Source organism: Marmota monax, unplaced genomic scaffold, assembly GCF_021218885.2.
Source record: "Marmota monax isolate L192 unplaced genomic scaffold, Marmota_monax_Labrador192_F-V1.1 WCK01_AAM20220418_F8-fsc00062, whole genome shotgun sequence".
In the NCBI taxonomy this organism is placed as follows: domain Eukaryota; kingdom Metazoa; phylum Chordata; class Mammalia; order Rodentia; family Sciuridae; genus Marmota; species Marmota monax.
Window position 1 is genome coordinate 11,034,994 of NW_026695221.1, and position 24,208 is coordinate 11,059,201.

General features: G+C 48.2%; 3 protein-coding genes across 5 annotated transcripts; 2 read left to right on the forward strand and 1 right to left on the reverse strand.

Moving 5' to 3' along the window:
* Positions 1-520: 520 nt before the first annotated feature.
* Esam (endothelial cell adhesion molecule) lies at positions 521-10,128 on the forward strand. 2 transcript variants are annotated; one of them, XM_046432760.2, is made up of 7 exons: positions 521-745; positions 4,189-4,376; positions 5,601-5,802; positions 5,985-6,140; positions 8,569-8,691; positions 8,973-9,099; positions 9,331-10,128. In XM_046432760.2, the coding sequence occupies exons 1-7, from the start codon at positions 676-678 to the stop codon at positions 9,644-9,646; spliced, it is 1,182 nt and encodes a 393-aa protein (XP_046288716.1). In that variant the 5' UTR covers positions 521-675; the 3' UTR covers positions 9,647-10,128. The 2 variants fall into 2 exon arrangements, with proteins under 2 accessions (XP_046288716.1, XP_058431244.1); XM_058575261.1 differs by lacking the exon at positions 521-745 and adding an exon at positions 798-3,348.
* A 134-nt stretch (positions 10,129-10,262) lies between these two features.
* On the forward strand, positions 10,263-15,664 carry Vsig2 (V-set and immunoglobulin domain containing 2). Of its 2 annotated transcripts, none has more exons than XM_046432761.2 (7): positions 10,263-11,296; positions 11,727-11,890; positions 12,296-12,503; positions 13,318-13,476; positions 14,381-14,500; positions 14,616-14,760; positions 15,474-15,664. In XM_046432761.2, exons 1-7 carry the CDS (start codon positions 11,209-11,211, stop codon positions 15,604-15,606), a joined length of 1,017 nt encoding a protein of 338 aa, XP_046288717.1. In that variant the 5' UTR covers positions 10,263-11,208; the 3' UTR covers positions 15,607-15,664. The 2 variants fall into 2 exon arrangements, with proteins under 2 accessions (XP_046288717.1, XP_046288718.1); XM_046432762.2 differs by having other exon boundaries at positions 14,704-14,760.
* Positions 15,665-17,429: 1,765 nt separating this feature from the next.
* Positions 17,430-23,487, reverse strand: Nrgn (neurogranin). The gene is made up of 2 exons (XM_046432764.2): positions 23,184-23,487; positions 17,430-17,656 (listed from the first exon to the last, which is right to left on the reverse strand). Exons 1-2 carry the CDS (start codon positions 23,196-23,198, stop codon positions 17,435-17,437), a joined length of 237 nt encoding a protein of 78 aa, XP_046288720.1. The 5' UTR covers positions 23,199-23,487; the 3' UTR covers positions 17,430-17,434.
* Between the last annotated feature and the right edge of the window lie 721 nt (positions 23,488-24,208).

The window sequence follows — 24,208 nt, forward strand, 5'->3', positions numbered from 1 at the left end:
AATCCGGCAGCAGTATGGGTTCAGAGCGCTAACACCTTTCTGCCTCTTAAAACACTTAAGTCCCAGAGCTTTGGGGGAATCGCGCTTCCCCTTCGTCCTCCAGAAAGCCCGTCCTTTATTAGATACCCCCAAGCTCAAAACGGGTTATTCGACCTGGAGCCCCAAGGCTTTTACATTGTCAGGGCGTGGGTGGCATCTGGACTTCGGAGAGTCCCCCCCAAACTCCCTTTAGAGTCACCCTTCCAACCCTGCAATGGCAAAGGAGATGAGTTTGACCCAAAATAATAGTTCAGGACTCTCCTCTTTCCTTCTTGCTTCCCAGGACTGGCTGGCGTGGTACCATGGCTTAACCCTATTCCAACCTGAAGCTTGACCTGGTAGAGCCTGGGTAGAGCCCGTGATCCCGCTGTTTGAGTACTAGAAGCGCCCCCCTGCGGTGGGTTACTATTGGGCCCCGCCCGGGACCTCTCCGCCCCCTTAAATGCCCCGCCCCCTGTCGCAGTTGGTCCCCACCCCACCACCGGCTCACTAGCAGACTTGGCCTGACTGCCTTTGGTGTCAGTGGCCTATCTCCTGCGCACGCTCCGGCTTGTCGGCTTGTCACACAGCTCGGCACCTGTCCGACGGTGTATCCTGGAACTGGCGCCCCTGACTTGGTCCAGGCCAGGGAGGGCCATGGTTTTTCTACCTGGCCCTCCTGAGACGCCCTTGCTGCGATTTTTGTTCCTAGGGCTAAGTACTCTCGGTGAGTTAAACTCGGGACCAAGAGGGGAGTTGGGATGTCATATAGGATGAATCCGACCCATGGGAGGACTTTGGGCACTGAGGAGGAACTGGGTTTGACAGGACTCCCAACTTCAGACTCTTGCCCTTCTTCCATTGTCCCCCACCCCCACGCTAGAGCATCACTGGCTTGTGCTGATTTCTCCCCATAAGGCAGGGACAACTCCCAGTTTGGGGTGTGGTGTATGTGTTGGGGGGTGGAGGCAGCATCTCCAGGCATGATAAGGGCATCTCCAGATAAGGGAATCTCCAGACAAGACCAGGATATCTCTGGGATGAGTTATTGGAACCATTCCCCTTCCACTTTCCTCTCTAACTCCAGCAGAGCTGGATGAGCTGAGGCGCTAGATGAGACACTGACTAAAGAGCTTAAGGACTTAACTCCCGTCCCCCCTCTGATCCCCACCCTCCATGTACACCCAGCTGACAGGAAAGATCAATAGGGGAATGCCCTGGCCCCCAGGCTTGACACACGTACTTAATATCAATTCTCCAGCCCAGTTCCTCCCTCTTGTCCCCTCTGGCTTCCTGCCCTGGAAATCAAGGGAGGTGCCCCAAAGGCATGTCCATGAGGTCATTTGGACACAGGAAATGGGGAAGGGTTCAAATGCTGGGAGAATTGTGACTCTCCTTCAGGTCTACCACCCTTATGTTTTCCCAGAGAGAGGAAGGTAACCTTTTAGAAAGTGCTGAGATTTAAAAGCTTCCAGCAGCAATAGCTTCAAGAGCTAAGTGGCTCAGTGCTACACCTGGAGAAAAGGACCCAGGAGGAACTGAGCTCATCATAAGTTGTTTCACCTTACTGCTTCTCAGAATTTTTTGCTGTTCCCCCTCCAAGAATCACAAGGATGTTAACATCAGCTTTAATTAATTTTAGGAGGATGCCAGGGTAAGTAAGGCCTAAAAGGATGTAGAGTGAAATTGCACCCCAATGATGGGGACCTCTTAGCTCCTTTCTGTCTCTGCTTCCCTTTTGCGAGCCAGTGGTATCGGGGCATAAAGTATCAGGATCTCTAGACAGATGGGTCTTAAGAGTAGCACCCTAGCCATACCAAAGCCTGGTAAGCTTTCTGTCCTCTTGATCTAGAGTGGCCAGAAACAGTTCCTGCCCTGAAACTTGTCAGAGTCCAAGAGAGGTGTGAGTTTCCTTCGCCCCTGGCGCCCCAGAGACCTACTCCCGGTCTTGCATTTATAATTGCATTTTGCAAAAGGTAGAGCCTGGATTACAGTACACAATGGACACAGCTTCTCGGCTCTACCCTCCCAACTTCAACCTGAGTTCCTCTTTCCTTTCTGCATTCTATGTCAATTTCCCTAACCCCCTTCCTGCTGGGAAGTCTCCAAGCATGAGAGGAAAATTCATATTTACTGACTGGGCGACCACCTGCAGCTCATCTATCCTAGTTTTGATCCTCAGTTTGTGATACTGAAGGCTTTGACACTCCTACCCTTTGCCCTGCGGGTTGCCCAGCTCTTGCTGTCCTCTTGAGGGTTAAATGGGCTCTGAACCGTGGGGCATGAGGCAGGCGCTGCTCTGCTCCTCGGCCCCCACTCAACATGGTCCTCTGGCTCCACAGGCTCCTCGGCTCAGCGTTGCTGCCCTTGGGGCGTGAGAAGTCCATGGGGGGAATTTCTCAGAGAATGAAGGAGACTAAAAATAGTAGCCCTGGGGAGCCGGCCCATTTCACTCTCTATAGGCATTTGCCTGCTTTCTCACTCTGGTCTCAGAGTGGGCCAGAGAGGTCCCTTTCTTGGGCTGTTCCAACGCCTTTCACTCGGACCCAATCACTCCCCACTTCCCCCTCAGCCGTACTCAGGACCAAAAGGGCAGCAGACACCCAGGACAGAGGACGGAGGAGAAGCCAGTGGCACTCTCCTGCTCCTGGTTTCTGACCGAGGGTGTAGGACAGGAAGCATTTGTCTCGATCCTTCTGTGTCCATTGTGTATTTTAACCACCGCTCTACCTTTTGCAAAATGCACTTATAAATGCGGACAGGGAGTAGGTCTCTGGAGCGCCTGGGGCAAAGGAACTTTGCACCCCTCCTGGACCCAGACAAGTCTCCGGGCAGGAACCATTTCTGACCACTCGGCGTGTGCTGCAGAAAAGCCCGGGAAGAGTGGGCACCTACGGGCCAGGTCCCCACGGGGCTCCTTGAGGCCGGGGTTGTTTTCTCCTGCAAAGCCTCCGGTCCAACCCGCCCCCCTTCATTGTCTTCTGCCTTATCTCCGGGCACAAGTTTCCTGCCCAGCCTTCAGGGACCCGCCAGGAAATGGGAAGGGGGGTGCTAGGAAGGACAAGGAATTGAGAGGGGTTCTGTAAAGACGTGCAGCAGGGAAGCTGTGGGGGTGGCGCGCATCCTGCCGGGATCCGCTCTCGGGCGGTTGGAGGATTTCAGACCAGCTCTACAAGGGCGCAGAACTAGGCCTGGCTGCCACCTCTGCCTGCGGATTGGCCGCCAGCTCACCTCGCGGAGGTGGCGTCTCCTACTCCGGTGCAGAGTGCTGTGGCTGGGAAAAAGCAGAGCCCAGGACCAGGAACCATCCGCGTCCTCAGGTTTAGCCAGGTACTAGTCCAAAATTATTTACCCCAGAAAGGACTCAGCATTCGGCTATTTCATTTCCTCTCTGAAGGACAAAAGAACAAGTGTCCCTATAAGCCATGGTGCAAGCCACATCCCTCTAAGTGAAACAGACACCCAGTCCACCCCCTGAACGCTGTGCACGTGTCAGGGAATCTCCGTGCTTGTCAGAATACTGTCCTTTCCCCTACCTGTAATTCCTAGAGACCTAATAGAACCTGCCCAGTTTCTAAGACCCAGTTCTCTTATTTTCTTAGGGAGGATTCCTTGGGATTGAGCTGGAGGCCCGGGAGCAGGGTAGTCACTGGGTCAGGCGTGGGTGCTGAACTCCTCTCAGGCCACCCGAGGTTCAGAAGGAACCGCGGCGTTAATGGTAACCCTGTGGCCTCCCAAACCCCTCTGCCCATCGGGTTGAAGAGTGAGGAGACCTGGTGTTCCAGACTAGCGTCCTCACTTATCCTATCTCTCGCCCAAGGAAATTTGGAGAGCAGCTGTTCAAAGTGGGGTGTAAATCAAAAATAGACCTGCCCCAATCCTGCTATATTCTTGATCCTTCTTCTTGGTGCTCAGAATCTGTGCCTCTGGGTACTAATAAATACATAGGAATATGTTCCCATCCCTACAACAAACCCATGGACTATGAGGAGACGCAGGACACTCGGTTACAGGTCCCTGAGTACTCCTCAAGGCTTCCCCTTGAGGCATGGTAAAGTCTGTTCAGATTCGCATAGCCTCCCTACCGGCAGTGCCAGTGCAGGGTCAGGGGTCCATGGTCTGAGCAGGGAGCCAATCCAGAGCGCTCACTCCTCCTCATTCTGTCTCCAGTGTCCCTCTCGAGAGCCCAGCTGGAGTTACACGTGCCCACCGGCCTCACCAAGTTGCAGGTGGCAGAGGGAACGGAAGTGGTGCTCCCAGCTTGGTACACTATACAAGGCGAGGCGTTTGCTGTCCAACCATGGGAAGTGCCAGTTGTGATGTGGTTCTTGGAACAAGACGGGAAGGATTTAAACCAGGTGAGGGGGAGAGCATCCCAGTTAGTAGCAAGCTGTACCCAAGTGTGGATGTAGGGAAGATCTGGGGAGGTGGAGGAGTGGCAGGGGAATGAAAGCTGAGGAAAGAGTTTTAGGGAAAAGCATGTGTCCTTAGTTTCAGTGTTTTTTCCCCCCATCTTAAAGATGTCCCCAAAGACTTCCATTTCCCTCAATTTCCCCTAGAAATCTGGTACCCGAACACTATAATAGCAGAGACACTTTACTTTGTTATGGTAGTGGTGGAGCAGGGGAGTGGAGATTGAGAAAAGGGGAAAGCTTATGGGAAGTAGCAAACATTTAAAAGTTGACCATGTTTCTGTGTTCCCATTCTGTATATTTCGGAAACTGTTGAATACAGGCCACTTCTCTTCCCCAATAATTACCATCTATCCCACTCTCCTTTAAACCTGGAAAGGCAAAAGGCAGTCTCCCTCCCACATTCTCCCATTTTTCCTCCTTCTTAATGCAAGACTTCCACTCAGAGGCAGGTTTACCCAAAAGCTAATGAAACAGTTTTCAAGGCCCCTACTTACAGGGAGAGCTTTCAAAGTCCTGGAAAAAAATATGTTTAAAGAAATCATTTGATCTTGTTTTGTTAAAGATAATTTTAGCCTGGGGTTTGTGGCACATGCCTGTAATCCCAGCAGCTCTGGAGGATGAGGCAGTAGGATTGCAAGTTCCAAATCAGCTTCAGCAATTCATCGAGGCCTTCATTAACTTAGTGAGATCCTGTCTCAAAATAAAAAATTAAAATGGCTGGAGATGTGGCTCAGTGGTTAAGCCCCTCTGAGCTCAATCCCTGGCACTAAAAAACAAACAAACAAACAAAATCTTTTTCTTAAAGATGCCTTCCTCCAACTGTATAAGTTTCAGGCCCTACAAAACCTGGATCTACTCTGCAGTCTTAAGTTTCCTTTTACAAATTCCCTATTACATTATCCACTCCCTTCTCTCATTCAGCCACCTTTCTAAAGCACTCCAAATGGGAGATAAAGAGACAATGCAAGGGGGAATAAAGTCTGTGCTGGCGAGGAACCTGGTGCAGTGAGAGGGTGGCTGGGGAGATGGTGGATAGGAGCTGGTACAGGTCAGAAGGATGAGTGTGGGGGAGCAGCATGTGAAGAAGGCCAGTTTGGGGGAGGGGAACTGGCTGACCCATGGGCACATGCATCATGGAATAATAACAGGAAGTGAACTGCCCCCTAGGTATTGGCCTACATCAATGGGGTCTTGTCAAGCAAACCTAGAGCATCCCTGGTCTACTCCATGCCCTCCCGGAATGTGTCCCTGCGGCTGGAGGGCCTCCAGGAGAAAGACTCTGGTTCCTACCGCTGTTCTGTGAATGTGCAAGACAGCCAAGGCAAAAGCAGGGGCCACAGCAGCAAAACCTTAGAGCTCAAAGTGCTAGGTGAGTGAAAAACACACACTTCCAGATCTCTCCCCACCCACAGGGAGGTGAGGAGGTCTTTCTCCCAAGTGGCTGAGTATAAGGTTTGGGGGTGGGGCCAATGGAGAGACAGAAGGGTATGGGGGTGGGGAGGATCCATGGCTCCCTTGGGTGTGGGCTTTAACCAGTGTCTCCTTCCCCAGTTCCTCCAGCTCCTCCATCCTGCCGCCTCCTGGGTGTGCCCCATGTGGGGAACAACGTGACCCTGAGCTGCCAGTCCCCAAGGAGTAAGCCTGCAGCTGAATATCAGTGGGAGCGGCTGCCCCCATCTCCTCAGATTTTCTTTGCACCAGCTTTAGGTGAGGGAATTTCTTAACAACTGAGACTGTGACTCAGGAAGGGAAAAGATGAGAGGTGCCCTGGGGACTGGGACGAAAAGGGGAGGCAATACTGCATAGGACTGGGCAGAGGGAAGAGGAGAGGGGGAGGAAGAGAAGAGGAGGTGAGAAAGACAGTTGCAGATGGTGGGGAGTGGCTAGGTAGTGCGCCATAATCCCAGCAGGAAGATCAAAATTTCAAAGGCAGCCTCAGCAATTTAGCAAAACCCTAAGCAAGTCAGGAGACCCTGTCTCTAAATAAAATACCAAAAAGGGTCAGTGGTTAAGTGCCCCTGGTTTCAATTCCCAGTACAAACAAAACAAAACAAAAAAAAACCCCTACCAGATGCCATTGCTTTCATGTGCTGTGTACTGTTACTAAGGAAGCTCTGGAGGTAGATTATCTGCCTTCAGGTTCTAGCTCTGATTTCTAACTTTGTGACTCTGTGCCTCTATTTCTTCACTTGTAAAACTGGATATTAGTAGCCCTGATTTGAACACATCAAGTATAAAAAAAAACAACAACTTTTTTTTTTTTTTTAACATTAGGCTTTTATTTGTTTATTTTTATGTGGTGCTGAGGATCGAACCCAGGGCCTCGCACATGCTAGGCGAGCACTCTACCACTGAGCCACAACCGAAGCCCTGTAAAAATATCTTTTACGGATAATTGCAACATTTTTTTATATGAAGTATTAGATGGTTTTAGAGAATTATTATTAATTGCTTAAGTTATTATTAATTGCAATAGTATTGTGATTATGTGGGACAGTGTTCTTATTTTTTTGAAGGTGCATACTTAAGTATTTAAAATTTCTTAGAGAAAGAGAAATGAAATAAGTGTGGTAAAATATTAGCAACTGTTAAATCTGGGTGGCAGATATATAGATTTTCATACCCCCCCTACACACACTTTTCTTTTTGAACTAGGGATCAGACTCAGGATCATTCTACCATTAAGTTATGTCCTCAGCTCTTATTTTATTATTATTATTTTAGATAAAGATGGACACTATTTATTTATTTATTTACTTACTTATTTACTAATTTTTATGTAGTGCTGAGGATGGAACCTAGTACCTTACATGTGTTCGGCAAGTGCTCTACCACTGAGCTACAACCCCAAACCAGAATCCCTTATTTTTTAATTTTCAGACAGAATCATACTTAGTGTCTAAGGCTGGCTCTTTCTAATTTTCATTTGAGCTTTTTGTTTGTGTGTGTGGTGTTTTTGGTTTTGTTTTTTATGCTGGTCATTAACCAGCATCTTACATATGCCAAGCATGTACTCTATCACAGAGCTATAGCTCCAGTCTCACTTGACTATTTTCATGCAAAAAAACAGAGCTTGAACCCAGAGCCACATCCCCAGCCTACCACCCCATTTTTTGAAAATATTTTTTAAGTTGTAGATAGACACATTTATTTATTTATTTATTTTTATGTAGTGCTGAGGGTCAAACACACGTGCAAGGCCAGCGCCCTACCACTAAGCCACAACCCCAGCCCTCCCCAGCCCTTTTTCCATATTTTATTTAGAGACAGGGTCTTTCTAAATTGCTGAGGGCCTCACTAAATTATTGAGACTGGCTTTGAACTTGCAATCCTCCTCCCTCAGCCCCTGGAGCCACTAGGATTACAGACATTTGCCACTGCACCTGGTCCTTTTCTTTTTTAAAATAATACTTACCTTGGAGCTGTGGTTGTGGCTCAGTGGTAGAGCACTTGCCTAGCTCTACCACTGTAGAGTGTGAGGCACTGGGTTCAATCCTCAGCACCGCATAAAAAGAAATAATTAAAATAAAGGTATTGTGTCCAACTACAACCAAAAAAGATTTTTTTTAAAAATAGTGTTTACCTCACAAATTTGTTGTGAAATTTTGGTAAGTTAGTACATGTAAAAAACTTAGAGTGGTTTTTTGCGTAGAATAAATAGTCAATAAATATTAGTTATTAAAATAATTAGCCCATGTAATCATTTCAACATCACCAGCTAGATCATATTATCCCAATTTTACAGATGAAGAAATGGGGACATGGGGATTTAAAGTAACTTGCTTAAGGTCACATGGCCTATTCTGGATCTTAGGTATTCTAGTTCCTAGCCTTCTTTTTCTGTCATCACATTGCTTTTCAGAAATAAAAGTAAAAATGGTGTTTGGGGTTTTTCTATATATCACTTCCTTTCAGATAACAGTTGGGGGTACTGAGGAGCAGAAATGGAGAGGGATATTGAACTAGCTGGTCTGTAACTGGGAGCTGTCACACTTTTCCCTTCCATCAGAGAACAGATAGGAGTCCCAGAGAGTCAAAGAGGACATACTAGAGAAAGGGCAGGACTTTTTGTTTCTTTTTCACATGTGAAAAAAAAAAAAAAGTCACTGAACTGATGGCAAAATTGTATCTACAGATGACATCCGTGGGTCTTTAAGCCTTACCAACCTTTCCACTTCCATGTCTGGAGTCTATATCTGCAAAGCCCACAATCTTTTGGGCAGTGCCATGTGCAATGTTACTCTGGAAGTGAGCACAGGTCAGTGAGGGGTAAGTGTGGTTAAGAAGAGTGGTCAGTGGTGGGGGTGGGTTTGCAAGTGGGAGAAAGCCTGTTAGCTGAGGCTTTTCATTGTAACAGGACAGGGAGCTTGCCCTGGTCAAAGTTTCCTACAAATGTTTGTGCAGTGACTGGCCATTTTCTGCTTGACAGTGCCTTCTCTTTTTAACAGGAAAAAAGAATGTATCTGGTGGCAGTGGGGTAGTAGAATTGAAGGGTAGGGGACAGATGAGTGTTCCTTTCTGACACCAAGGCTTTTCCAGGACCCAGGGCTGCTGTGGTTGCTGGAGCAGTTGTGGGCAGCCTGGTTGGACTGATGCTGCTTGCTGGGCTGGTCCTCTTGTACCAACGCAGGGGCAAGGCCCCAGAGGAGCTGGCCAATGATATCAAGTAAGTGTCCCTGATCTTTGCAGGGATGGAGGCTCTTCTAACTTCCCTCACAGAGTTTGAGTCTCATAGTATAGAAGGGTGGGCAGATCATCTTTCCTAGGGGCAGATTTTATGGGAGAAGGAAAAGAGAGTTGAAGTCTGCATTTGTGGAGATAAAAAGACAAAACATATAGAAACCTTCTTTTCTTTTCCTTTCTGCTTGTAATGTATTTTTACTTCTTTGATGACTAGGGAGGATGCCACTGCTCCCCGGACTCTGCCCTGGCCCAAGAGCTCAGACACAATCTCTAAAAATGGGACTCTTTCGTCTGTTACCTCAGCACGAGCCCTCCGATCATCCCATGCCTCTCCCAGGCCTGGTGCAATGACCCCTACACCTAGTCTCTCCAGCCAGGCCCTATCTTCACCAAGACTACCCAGAACAAATGGGGCCCACCCTCAGCCAGTATCCATTATCCCTGGTGGGGTTTCTTCCTCTACCATGAATCACGTGGGTGCTGTGCCCATAGTAGTGCCTATGCAGAATCAGGCTGGGTCTCTGGTGTGATGGCACTCAAGGGTAAACAATCTGGTGTCTCTCTTTCCTATAAGAGTTACCCTTAGCACTGACAGAGGCCTGAGTCTTGGGAAGATAGCCATACTCCAGACCTCCAGTCCTCTGCTCCTACCTCTTTACTATAGCAAAATTGGGTCTCAGGAAGATCCAAATGTCCAGAAGATCAAAAGAAAAAAAAAAGTATAAATAAAAGAGGAAGTGAACCTAGGATGGGATTGAGGGGAAACTTTACCCCTCCCCCACTTCTTCCTATGAAGCAAGCTGAATGCTGCTGAGATTGGCTACCCTCCAAGGGCCCTGGAGGAGGAGACTGCCAGTCAAAGAGGCCGCAGGCAGCCTGATGATTTGTAACCCACCCCTATCTAACTGCCATCCCTTGCTGCCACTCCAGCTCCCTGCATTGATACAAACTGTTGTGCTGTCTTGGTTGGATTTGTTGGGGCAGGGAATATGAAAGACATTTTAAAAACTAACTTGCAATGTGTGTTTTTGTTTTTCAAATTTCAATAAATATACACTGTGTTTATATGAAATAAGAATCACATATCCTTTCCAATTGGGAATTCTCAGGAGTTGAGCTTCAGGAGGATGCAAAGTGGAACCTAACCAGGCTGTGGAAGCAGGAAGCTTCTCCATATAGCCTGAATTTACTGGCTTGGGATATCTCTATTCTAGAGTGTTTAGAAAGGTCATTTGCTGTCATATGTAAAGAGAAAGCACCCAATTCCTTAATCCAGTCTGAGCAGTAAGGGAATGAAAACGAAGGGTACGCTTTCTGCTGGAGTTCTGATGGTCCTGGTTTGGGGATGCATGCGTTTCCTCTCTTCTTCCTCAATGGGGCTGGGGAGGGGAACCTCCTTTGTGCTTCCTTCTCTCACACAATGGGATCCTTAACAAACACATCTCTTGCCTATGGTGTAGCAGTCCCTCTTGTTACTGAGGGAGAGCTGAGTGTAGAATGTGGTGCAGATACATGTCAAAATTCTGCCGTGTTCTTTCCTAACAATGGAGAGAGCCTCTAGGTCTCAGTTTCTCTGTACAATGGAGGGGCTCTGGGAATGGGGAGGTGGGTGTGACTTATGGAGACTCTTACTCCGGCAAGTGGTGAACAGAAGAATTTTTGGAGGAACAAGAATCTCTGAAGGGGTCAGAAAGGGTCTAAGCCCGAATTACATGCTCACTGCAAGAGCCCATGTTGGTGAAGTATTTGCCAAGTCCCAGTGTTAGATTGCCTCCTCTTCCTCCAAAGACAATCTTTTCCTGCAGAGCTCCAGTTCTGAGCCCTGGCCCTCAGGGTACCCACCCAAAGCCCGGTTCTTTTACCAGGGCCTGACAGCTTCAGAAACTGAGGGAAGAGGAAGGAAAAGGAAGGAGGGCTACAGTGATTTCAGAGTTGGCCTGGAGGAGGGAGGAGCATTTCTCTACCTGAAGGTGCCAGCCTCTCCCCTTGTTTGCTCTGAGATAGTCAGTTTGGCTCCTGCCAGGCACGACAAGGCTACCCGCTGGGCACTACCTTCCCTTCCTCAGACCCCGACACCAAGACAGACCAACGCATGGCAGGACAGCTGGAGGTGGCCGTGACTGGGCTCCCTGCGGGGCCTTTCCTCTGCTGGGCTCTGCTGGGCTTTGTGTGCCTGAGTGGTGAGGAGAAGCCTCAGCGAGAGGTGGGGGTGGGCTCTTTAAGGACTGCTCAGTCCCTGCGGTGTGGGCTAGGGCTGCTTCTGGGGCTAAGGCGGAGCCGGCTGATCCAGGCAGGGGTTGAGGGCCACCAGGGCAGAGGAGAGGGGAGCACCAGGCGGCATTCCTTAACCACAGCAGGGCTATTGTCTTCTTTTCTCCGCCAATACATCCTCATACCTGGCCCAGTCTTGGCCCTTTTACCCACAAAACTCCGGCTGGGCTGTGGGCACCTCCCTCCCGGAAACATCAGGTTTCAAGAAGAAAGGAGGGATTGGCTTGAGAAGAGTGCACTGTGGGGAGAGAGCCCCCAGCTCTTGATGTAGACACTGAAATATAGGCCAGACCTTCCAGATCACCAGGATTGTGGTTCTGCCTCCCTCTCCATCCTCAGCCCCAGGGATAGCTGTGGAGGTGAAGGTACCCACTGAGCCCCTGAGTGCGCCCGTGGGCAAGACTGCTGAGTTGAGCTGCAGTTACAGCACATCAGTGGGAGACAACTTCGCCCTGGAGTGGAGCTTTGTGCAGCCTGGAAAGCCCATCTCTACATCCCATCCCGTGAGCTGAGAGCCACTGTGACCCCAGTGGGGTTGGCCAGGAAGAATGAGGGCTTGGGGTGGGGGTACATTTGGGGATCAGTATTGCTTGGATGAAAAGGTAAGTGGGCTCTTGCTAGATCTTCTCAGTCTGTGTGACCCTATATTATCCTTACCTCTCCCATGGCTATATTAAAACCCCTTGTTAGTGAAGTCCCAGTTGGAATTACTGAACCCATTGAGGCTGAGGTGTTGCTGATTAATAGGATACATTGATGTTTTCCCTTAATAGTTCAGGCTACAGAGTAGCAACCTCCTCCACTACTAGTTCAAGTGAGTGGACTTATTCCCACTTCCATGTGGAAGCACTGTGGAATGGGTGCCAGAGAGAAAGGGGAACATATGTATGTCTTTTGCCTCTTCTCAGATCCTGTACTTCACCAATGGCCATCTGTATCCCACTGGTTCTAAGGCTGAACGGGCCAGTCTACTTCAGAATCCCCCCACAAGAGGGGTGGCCTCCCTGAGATTGACTGATGTCCGCCCCTCAGATACTGGAACCTATCTCTGTCATGTTAACAATCCACCAGATTTCTACACCAATGGGTTGGGGTTAATCAACCTTACTGTGCTGGGTAAGGCCAACTGGGGACCCACCAGTTAACCGTGTACTCTGAAAGTGTGTACAGGCCCTGTTAACTCTCCCCATATCCTGATTTCCAGCTGAAGGACACAACTGCACTGGGGACCTTAAAAAAAAAATCCCCCTTCTGAAGACTTCTAATCTGTATAGTCAGTCATACTCTAATTCTGCCCTCCACAATGTCTCCTCCCTTAGGGCCCTAGTAACAAAGGGTCTGAGAGAAAAAGCCCTTCCCTTATATGGGGTCTGAGTCATACCCCTATCAGCTCCATTAGCCAGGAACCTCCCACTGATAGTTCAGATTTGGATTCTGTCCCTCCCAATAGTCAGTGGCAGAGAAGGAGGGTAGCCATGAAAGGAAGAAGTCCCCTATCACTGTGCACCACTTTGTGTTCAGAAATTCCATCTCGCCCCAAATCACAGCCTGGTCAGAGATGAGCAATCAAAAGAAACTATTAGAGGCAAGAGATGTTTAGATGGAAAAGATAAGACCAAGGAGATGTTGTGTGACTGCTATATTCAAATATCTGAAGGACTGTCATGGTGGAGGAGAGATTTTAATTTCTCACTGTGGGCCCAAAGGAACTGGAATCAAAGGGTAGATATTATTAACATGGACTTTGGCTCAACATGAGGAAGACCTTTAAAATACTCAAAATTTCCAATAGTAGAAATCACTTCCTGGGGATGCAGTGGTGTGTGGAGAGAAATGGACCATTATTTGGCAGGGGTATTAAATCAGGAAATGTAGCACTTAGTTGGTGTGAGATTAGAAGATTGCTGAAGTACTTCTGTGATTTTTGCAGTATCCCCCAGTAACCCCTTATGCACTCAGAATGGGCCATCCTTTGTGGGGGGCTCTACTGAACTGAGATGCTACTCTTCTGAGGGAGCTCCGAAGCCAGTGTACAACTGGGTACGCCTTGGATCTTCTCCTACACCTTCTCCTGGTAGCATGGTTCAAGGTAAGGGCCCAGGGACTCAAAGAGGGAACTGCACACCTGCACAAATGTGGTCTCTAAATCCCATATACCCACATTACCAGTTCTATGACTATTGAGGATGAGACAAACCACTCTACCTTTTCCATGTCTCGTCCCTATATTATTCCCTTTCCGTCTGTCTTCTGCAGCCTGTGGCTGCATTCCTGGGAGTTATTTCTCAAATTAAATATTTTCCTGATATCCTGAAAGAGAGTAGAGAGCAAGGGGCATTCTTATGATTCCTACTTGTCTACTTTTGGGAGATTTTCTAAAGGGTCATGAATCACTTCCAAACTTCCTAGAGAAGAAACTGAAGCAGAGTGGAATGGGCTGGCTTGAATCATTTTAGCTGGTATCTTTGGAAGAGCCATATAGCTAAAAGCCTTAGCTTCTCAGTTTTCTCTAGTTGCCAGATCTCTCCTAATAGCCCCAGCTCCTGCAAACACCTTTATCAATCCAGGACCGCCCCCCCCCCCATCACTTCTTGATGTGTGTTCTGTCTTCTAAAGCAAGAGTTTAGAAAAACACTTGGATCAGTTTAGAGCCACCCCAGAGGATACAGTTTTTAGCAATTAATCCTTTTTACCCCCAACCAGGAACCTGACCTTAGCCAGTAAGAATCCAACTTCAATTCCACCACCTTCATGTTTGTGCAGTCTCCCTAAGCCTAAAAAGGTAATTATGTGAGGTGGAAAGAGCCCATAAGTTAAAGTGGCTTTGGAATTACTCTCTAGAAATTATTTACTTTCTGAGTCTGATTTCTCACCAATGGTATCAAGTTGTTCCTCTTTAGCAGGACTGCTGTAAGGATAAAATGAATGAGCTTTCCTCATAGTAGGTGCTCATCCAGTTGACTGAGGTGACACACTTCCTTTTTTCCCTCTAGATGAGGTATCTGGCCAGCTCATTCTCACCAATCTCTCCCTGACCTCCTCGGGCACCTACCGCTGTGTGGCCACCAACCAGATGGGCAGTTCATCCTGTGAGCTGACCCTCTCTGTGACCGGTAGGGAATGCTCAGCAAAGGCCAGACTGAAAGGCTTGGGTTGGGGAGGCTGCATAAAGTGGTCTGAGGATGAGTCAAGAAGTTCTGAAGCTCTGAGGGCCTTATGTCTTCTTAGATTCCTCCAAAGGTCGAGTGGCTGGAACTCTGATTGGGGTGCTCCTGGGTGTGTTGCTCCTGTCAGTTGCTGCATTCTGTTTAATCAGATTCCAGAAAGAGAGGAAGAAGAAGCCCAAGGAGACATATGGGGGTAGTGAACTTCGGTGAGCAGGAGGGCTAGAGGGTGGTGCAGAGAGGGAGAAAAGGGTTTGGGTTGAAAGTGGAACCTTTAGCCCTCAAATTCTGACACTGTTAGAAGTGTTAGGGGGTAGGGATTACTGCTCATTCCTGGTATTTAGTGGTGGCAGATGCAATATAACCTATGCATGAGTGTGTGTGTGAACAATGTGTACAGGGTGAAAGAGTTAGTTTACAAGTTGGGACATGGATGACTCAGTTTACAGGACAGCCTGAACCCTTCTCAAATTTAAAAATGTTTACTCTTCTGTTTTTAAGGCGTGTGTTTGTGTGTATTTTAAATGTATTGGATTTATCCTGATCACTTAGCTGAGTTTAGTTCTGTGTGGGGCAATCAGGAAAAGAGGCCAAAGCTTCCTCTGTCCTCCACTTTAGCTGGACCAGAATAGGAATCAGAGCAAAATTTCTTCAAATGTGGTCCTCAGGTTACCTAAAAAAGTATCACCAGGAACTTATTAAACATTCAGTTTCAGGTCATTTTCTATCCCTCTTACAGTAAAATTTCTGGGTGAGTGTGTGTGTGTGTGTTGGGGGAGACAGGCCCTGGAATTTTCATTTTAACCAAAAGTTCCACAAACAATTCTCAGGAATAGTAAAATGTAAAAGTTCCTGGGTTACAAGACAGCATCTGTCTGGAGGTTGCTTCTAACTTCAGTAAAAATTTGCTTATATCCATCAGGGAGGATGCCACGGCTCCTGGGATTTTTGAGCAATCTTCTATGAAGGTGGATTCTAGCAAAGGGCTCCTTGAAAGGTCCCCATCTACCAGTACTGTGACGACCACGAAGTCCAAGCTCCCTATGGTTGTCTGACTTCTGATCCCTGAGGGCAGTGAGGGGGAAGATCAATAATTAAAACCTTTGGGTACCATATTGTCTCTGGCGAATTTCTCTAGGCGGCCCAAAGAGTATTACTAGTAAAGGAAGGATTGGGCTTTAAATCCCAGAGATAATGCTATAAGCAGGAAGTTTGGTTGCGTCAAAGGGCAGATTTCAATCTAAGGGTTTCTCCATCTCACTTCCCCTCTGCTTTTTGGCTTGATCAAATGAGATTTGTTCAGGCTCCAACCGGTGGCCTTGTGCACCCAAACTCCCTCCCCTCCCGGCACCCTCTGAACACTTGGACATTCCTCTTTATTGTTCACATTCCAACCCAGAACGGTCACATGCACACACCGAGATTAAAAACCTTCCGGCCACAACCCCAGGAGCCCGGCGGGGCCGAAGCCGGAAGGGGCAGGGGCGGGGCCGCGGAAGACTCCTCCTACCGAGCCTCCAGGCGCTCGGCGTTTGCGTAAACAGGAGAGCTGGAGAGGCCGCTCTCAGGGTGCGCTGGGGAGAAGGAAGGGAACATGACAGGCAGGTGCGGGATAGGGACTTCCCTTCCGATCAGAGCAAGGGGCATCCGAAACCATGTAAACACTTTTCTCCCTTCCTCATGTCCCAGATTTAAAGTTCTGAGGCTAGGCTGGGGCGGGAATCGCACAGAGACGCAGGGCGCCCCCTATCGCTGCGCACAGAACCAAAGGACTGTTATTATTTTTTTAAATTGAGTGTACTTGGGCGACGCTTAGGGCGCCCTCCGCAGTGCGCGCAGGGAAGCGCACAGAGGCTGCGGAGGCAGAGCTGCATGCTGGGTGCGGGGAGAGGTGGGCGAGAAGCAAAAGGAGGAAAATTTGGGAGTGCGGGGTTTGGGGATCGGATGGGGAGGAAGGGCGAACAGGGACCACGCTAGACTGGAGGGCTAACTAAAAGGGCACGGACTTGGCAACTCCGCGAGGAAGCCTGCCTGGAAGAAAGAGTCTCTGGGACGCAGGGGGGCTCCAGAAGCTGGCAGGCTGGTGGGGAGGAGGGGATCACAAACACGGTAGGGAAGTCTCGTCACTGCGAAGGGGACACGGCATCCATCTCTCCTTGGGAACTGAGGAAAGAGAAGGTCTGAGAACCTGCCCTCTCCTGGAATTTACTCTCCCCGTCCCTTCTACCTTTCTGAACAAGGCTACCAGGGGTCCCTAGTCACTCAGACCCCCCCCCCCCACTGAGTCAATGAGCTGAAATGAGCCCCGAGAAAGATACGTGAGTGAGACCGGGTGTGTTTATAGCCCTCGGCCTGGCTTGTGCGGCCAAATGAGGGTGACTGCGTGTTTGCGTTAATCCAGGTGTGACCCTGTCGCAGCCTCAGGCATCTCAATGAGTCGGAGGACTACTGGGGTAGCAAATGTGGAAGAGAGGAAAGCCACACTGGTGTGTTTCTCCCTGGGTGCAAGTTCCCCGGTTGGGAGTGAGTGAAGGCGGACAGAGGAAGGGTTGGGAAAATGGTCCTCTTCTCCCACTTAGCATTCCCCAAAACCTCTCTGCTTGGGTCGTATTCGTTACCTTCTAAAATGTTCATTTCTTCTTCAGTCCAGGGCGGGGCAGAAGGCAGGGGGGAGAGGGAGAAACAGGTGAGTTCTCGGAAATCTCAGCACCTTTAGCCTCCTCCAACCCACCTCACCTGGCGGATTTCTACTCCCCACCCCCAGCTCCTTCCACACCTTTCTCTACCTTCAGCACGCCCTTAGTCTTCCCTTGCTCCTTCCTAGGAGCGTTGGGAAAGAGGGGTCTCCAGCTGGCAGCGCCCCTCCAGCCAGCCTCACCTGGCTTAGTCTCCGCTGGGGCCGCCGCCCGCGCCTCCCCGGGCGCCCCCAGCTCCGCCCGGTCCCCCAGGACCCGGGCCCTTCCGGCCGTGCTCTCCGCTCTTTATCTTCTTCCGCGCCATATGGCCCCGGAAACTCGCCTGGATTTTGGCAGCGGCCGCATTGGCACCAGGATCGTCCAGTGGGATGTCTAGAATGTCGTCGTCCGGCTTGGAGCAGGCGCTCTCCTGGGGAGGGAAGGGGAAGGGGTTCTTACTGGCGGGTCAGGTCGGAGACCCAGAGAGGGTAGGTTAGGACCAGAGTCTCGGGGGATTGAGAGGATGTGGAAGAGAGGGAAGCCACACTGGTGTGTTTCTCCCTGGGCAACGAAAAGAGGAAGGTTCAGGGCTATGATGTGGGCATAGTTGTGCACTCACCTCAGGAAAGAAATACATGGTGGGATGGGGTACAAGAAATCCAGACAGCCCGGAGTGAGCCAAGGGCCCATTACCAGTGGCCAATTTAGGGGCGCTGCAGAATTGAGTGGACCGCGAGTTTGGAGGAGCAAAGTAAACAGGCATTCCTGGATGTGGCCACCCATTCCCCTGCTTTTAACGGCTGCCTCCAGTTCAGAAGGGGCCCTTCCCAGCCTAGGATTTTCTGGTGATTGGGTACGTAAGATTCACCAGGACAGCCTTTTCCTGAGTAGAACAGTACCAGAGCTCAGCTGGAATTAGGGAGAGCATGGGGCCAAAGCTCAGTGAATCAGCCTCCCCTCTACCCCCGCATATGGGTTAGAGGCCAAGAGACTATTTTCCCATGGACTCTTCACTTTCCCACTGTTCCCCAGGTTGACCTCACAACCTGGAGTCTCAGAATAAGTGACAGACAAAATCTATCACTTAAAAAAACAAAACAAAACAAAACAAAAAAACAAGGAAAAGATCAGCAGGAGCAAGAAGCCCTTTCCTTGGTGTGCTCATTGGAAGAAAGTAATTAGGACAATAGCTACCATTTATGCACATATGTTGTTCCAGGTGCAATAATACAGTGTTTTACAAGCATTATTTTATTTAGCTTTCAAAAATAAAGCAACGACATATCTTTTTATTATTACCCCAGTTTATTATGATAAAACTGGCGATTGGTTTAAAAACCTATCTGGTGAAACAAAAAAGCAACAAACAAAGAAAAAACCTATCTGCTGTCATACAGAAAGTTATCAATGGACCAAAAATTTGAACCTTTGTATATCAGGGTCTAGAGTGCATTTCTAACCCCCACTTAGGATAAGCAGATGCAACCCAGAAAGCAAACCAAGGCTCTACCACATGCTGTAACTGTGTTGTCTTGGGCAAGTTATCTAATCTTTTCTTAGTTCCTTCATCTGAAAAACCAGGATAATAATATCCACCTCTATGGGTTGTGGGGAAGAATAAATAGCATGATATGCATAAAGTTTCTGGCACAGACTAGTTGCTCAATAAATGATAGCTATATATTATGATTGTTTTATATAATATTATATTGATGCAAAATAATTGCTTCTGTATGCCAAAAGTGGTTATATAATAACAATTTTACAAAGTTCATTCTAATATACAAATACAAGCCACATAATGTTTTGGTCAATGACAGATCTCATATATAATGATGATACTATAAGATTATATCATTTAATGTTGTCATAATTATCTTCATTGGGGTAATTATACTATATATTGTTTGCACAATTCAAATGACACATTTTTCAGAACATGTTACCATCATTATGGAATGTGTAACTGTAATCTGACCATCCCATACCCAAAGTAGGTTTCTGTCTCTCTCATGGCCTGCCCTAGCTGACAGTAGAAAGAATTAAGGAATTGATATAATGAATTTCAGTGGTTAGGCTGGAATAGAGAAAGTCTCAGCATTTGGCCCCTTTGTGGCTTAACATGACTTATGGCATCAGTGTGGACTGGGATGATGATGATTACTGGCAAGTTAGAAGACCATTTCTCCTTTGTTTTGGCCCCATGGCTTCTAGGAATGTGTCTGAGGACATGCATTGCTTTTACTCTCTTTTTCTTCTCAGACAGTAGCTGACCAAGGTCTCACATAAAAATGGTAACTCAGTTCTACTCCTGCCCGCTTCTGGTCAGTTATCTAGTCTTAGAAGTGAGGCTTCAATGATCACTGTCCCAGACAGGTTGACCCAGGAGTACAGGTTTAAATTCTGGATGCCCTTGCCAGGATTTCCCAGGCTGTCCTCATTTTGTGGGCTTTCATGGTTCTTCAATTTGTGCTGAGATGTTCACAATCCATGGATATAAATACAATTTCAAGGAGTTACCAGGCGGCTGATATTGTGTAGAGGGGCCCTCTTTTTTGTCTTTTCCTAAGTCTCAATCTCTCCCTGACCTTTTATTTTTTAATTCACATAAAATCTAAAACAACTCCTTTGGGTTCTTTGATTCTCAGAGTTCAAGTCTTTCTTGGAATATTCTCTGGGAACAGAGAGACTTCTTTTCAAAAGGGGGCAACAACTATTAAAAAAAAAATCCAGCCCACTAGGCTCTTGGGCCTTGGCAGTCATGGAGGCGTGGGGAAGTTGAGTGGAGCAAGGGTATCTTTCTCCAGTCTCCCAAGACCCCACCTGCTGTCTCCACCCACCCCAGCTGGATCCAAAATGGAAACCTACCCCCAGAATCAGCTCCCTCTCCCTCAAGCTGAGTTCTCAGGATAGAGCTAGCTTTGAGGTGGCCTGTTCCAGATCTGTTCACAGATCTGCAGGGAGAGTAGTAGGAATAGGGAAAAAGGCTCATTGGTCACAGTAAGCGGGTGCCTTCCAAAGTCAAGACTGATGGTGTGTCCCGGAGAACTCTGTATGAACTGGGTGACATTTAGCAGGAGATGTGAAGGTGGAGCCATGGTTTCTAGTCCCACTGGGCACATCATTTTCCCTCTAGGAACCTTATTTTATTTTCAGCCACAACTAAAACTTGGCTGAGATGAATAAAGTCTCCTTGAGCTCCCAAATCCTAATAACTATAAGAATTATTCCTGTTGGGTGCTTATTATGTGTCAGTTCCTGTGCTCAACACTGCACATTTTACCTATTCAATCCCCATTTTGGAAGTCTGGGAAGAGTCTCAGAGATATTTTGTAACTTCCCTGAGGTTGCACAGTTGATAAACAATGTAATGATCTGATTCAAGGCAGGCAATCATTTTATGAATTCAGCTGGACCAGGTTGACTAGACCAAGCAAAAGAAAGGAGTAGGATCCAAAATATGTTCCTCTGCTTTTTCATAGTAAATGAATGCAGGAAAATCATATATATATATATATATATATATATGATTTAAAAAAATAAGGAGATCTGTCCTGTCCCCCCGCCCCCTGCCATTTGTGTATCAGCCTCGTGACCAAGAAGAAAGAAGGAGGAAGGCTAGTGGTCTTCCTAAAGACCAGGTGACCAGGTGAAGTGGTCATGGAGGAGTTCCAGAATGAAAAATGAAGAGGCACACTGACTGCTTTCTGTACATATCACAGCTCCCTCCTAGCATTGAGCCCAGACCTCCAAAGAATTGGGTAGGAAAATGTCTGGCCCCAGCCCCATCCTTCCCTAACCCTTCACCTCAGCGTCCGTCCCCTTTCCCACTTCCTGTTGTCCTGCACAGTCCAAGAATGGTGCCTGTTCTTGCTCGTTCCTTTGGCCCTGAAAACCTAAGACATGAAAAAGGAAAGTTCCTGTGTACAGGGTGCACTGGAAGAGGTGCCCCAGAGCCTGGGTCACTGGGATCAGTGTATCTGCCACCTTCATGTTTTTTGGGTGGGTGTCCTTTCCTTTTTTTTAGGAGACACTGAATGCAACCCTGTCTACTAGTCCCTTAGATGTTATCTATCAACACCTGTCATCTGTTACCTAGCTAGCTATTTGCCCTACACAAATGGCTTCCTGGGCACTCACAAGCACCACCCAGGGCTGACCAGGGCCTTCAGGTGGACTCCACACCCCTCCCTTATTACTCCTGCAGACACAGGAGGTGACAGGCTACATTCCTTCCCTGCCTTCTTGGATTCTTTGTTCTTTCCACTGACCGTGCCTCCTGCTTTCCTTTCCCTATCATTTGGATCTTCTCATCTTATTCCTTCGTGCTCAGCAATACCCTTCCCCCACTCACTCAGATCTCTGAATTCACGATTCATTCATTTATTTACTTTACTTTATAAAACATTGCGGGTTGAGAGGTTCTTCCTCAGTGGATCCCAGAAACCTCCATTTCTCCTTTCACAACCAAAAAAATTGTTTCTTGATCTGGGGATGGAGTTCAGTGGGAAAGCCATACTTAGCATGAAGGAGGCCCTAGGTTCAAACCCCAGCACAGTAAATACAAAAATAAATAAGTCCCTGAAGAATAACAAGCAAAGGGAAAACGATGTTATCAGTGTTCTCCAAGGGGCAGGACTGTATGTGATTGACATGTTTCTTTTTATACTTTCTCTGTTCTTTATATTTACTATTATGTGCATGTTGCTTTTATAATGAGGAAAAGACAATATAGTTGGAGGAGAGGTTAATGTATAGCTATTTGAATGAAAAAAGGCTCTGCTTGAATCCTGTCTCCATATCCAGGAGCGCTGCCTCCTTGGGAAAATAATTTCTTGAAGCCTCAATATGCACATCTGTGAAATAATATCTACCTCACAGAGTTGTGATGATTAAATATAAAATGTAAGGTTATGGTGAGCAATCACAAACTGGCAGTTATTATGGATACTAATAAGAGTTAAAATCACAACTATGACTTGCTTCTAAGTTCTTTCAGCCTCTTGATATCCAGACAAAGTCTCACCTCTTACAGAACTGGGGTATTCTTTAATTCCCAAGCTCATTCCCCTCACCTTTTTGTACACTATGGGGTGGGGAGAGGACAAATCAATTGATAGAATACAATAAATAAATAAAATAGATAAAATAAATAGATAAAATAAATTTCTATGCGCATGATCACTGTACTCCTCTAGTGACCAGGAGTCAGGTCCTGTGCCGGGTGCTTGCATACAGGGTCACCTTAACAGTAATCTACTTTTGCATTAGGCACTTGCTGCATCCTGGTCTCCGTGTGGGCGCTGACAAATTGCAGACGCTTCCTTTCCTAGCCAGCAGGGCTCTCTCGCGGTCACTTCACCCAGCCCCCTCAGAGTGAGAAGGCTTTGGGGGCCGGGCCAACTCCTCTCCAGAACCACACTGACTAGGCTTTTTGCTGCCCATCCTCACTACTAAGACCAGTATGGACCGATTACCTCCATCTACATTGTGCAGGGACTTAGGCGATCTTCCGAGGATCGGAAAGATCAGTATGTCCACCCACCGACAACAGTGCCAGTGGGCTATTATATGGTATAGAGGACAAATGCCAGAGGAGAGAATTCGCCGCAGCTTCGCTAGGCGACGATTTTCAGCGTCTCACAGGAGGAAGTTCCTCCTGTCGTCTAACCTGCAGTTTCTCTGCTGCAAAGCCCTGCCCAGCTGGAAGTCCAACCTAGACTGCTTGGCGGATAGGCGCTCAGACGCCCCCCGCTAGTTGGGGAGCATTTTTTCCCTAGGGCTTTCGAGTGAGGCGAGCGCCTTCCATCACCCATCACCCATCACCCACGTCTCAGCAGGCGTCCTCCTAGGTCTTCCGCACCCACTTCCATCCTTCACTCACCCTGCAGGTGGTTCTCGAGCTCTCTTTGCCCCAGACCAAGCTGAGTGCCAGTTCCCCAGGCCCTCTGACTTACCGTGCAGCAGTCCATGCTAGTGTTGGGGGGTCCTTGGCTGGGGTGGAGCCTGGCGCAGGGCGGGGGTGGGGGGGTCTGTGTGATGTTGGGTGGCAGCTCTTGGGCTGTCCGAGGCCGGCGGACCCGCGCAGAACCAGCAGCTCTCCTCTCAGGTCCGGTCTCCCGCGCTCAGCTCCGCTCGCGAATGTAACCTGAGCCCTGCTGTCGTGAAGCCAATCAGGAGACGCCTTCAGCAGGGTGGGCGGGGAGAACTGGAAGGAGGACCACTCCCTCTCTCCGCTCTGTCGGTTCTCTCCGCCTTGCTCTGGCTCCTTCGCTTACCCCTCCGCCTACTCACTTCCATCCATTCCACCTACACACCCCACCCTCCCAAATTCAATCCCCTTGCTTGCTAAACCTTGGACTGCCAGGCAGATGTTTGCCGGAGTAGGCAGAAGGAGGCCCCCGACATTCCGAGCACAGACACACATCTGGGCACATCACGCCTTCCTGGCCATAGATAGAAAACCACAAACCCCCTACCCACCACCCTACACTTCCACAATCTAGCTAGAGCCCCAAATATGGCTTCTTCTAACTTCCCTCCCCCCCAGTCCGCAAAGAAAAGCTCCAAAGACAAAAAAAAAAAAAAAAGTCCCATCATCACGCCTGCTAGCCTGCTATGCAGTGAAGAGTGTTGGTGCGCAACCTGGTGATGAGCACACAACACAAAAGTTTACAAGCCCCACCGGTACAAATATGATACTCCCCCAGGCTCACTAAGATATGCCTTTCTTCCAACAGACAGACACCACAAAACAACCTGCAAAAACAACTACACAGACCTTGTACGTACGCACAGCTGTGCAGATGTAAAATATATACAGACATCCTATGTTTTGGGTGATGGCACTGTGTATACACACACATAACAATCACCCTACTCAAGATGTCTAGATTACAGTATGTATTATCTATATATCCATTCACCATCTGTTATCTATCAACTGTGCATTAAACAAAATCATCTACATACAACACCTGTT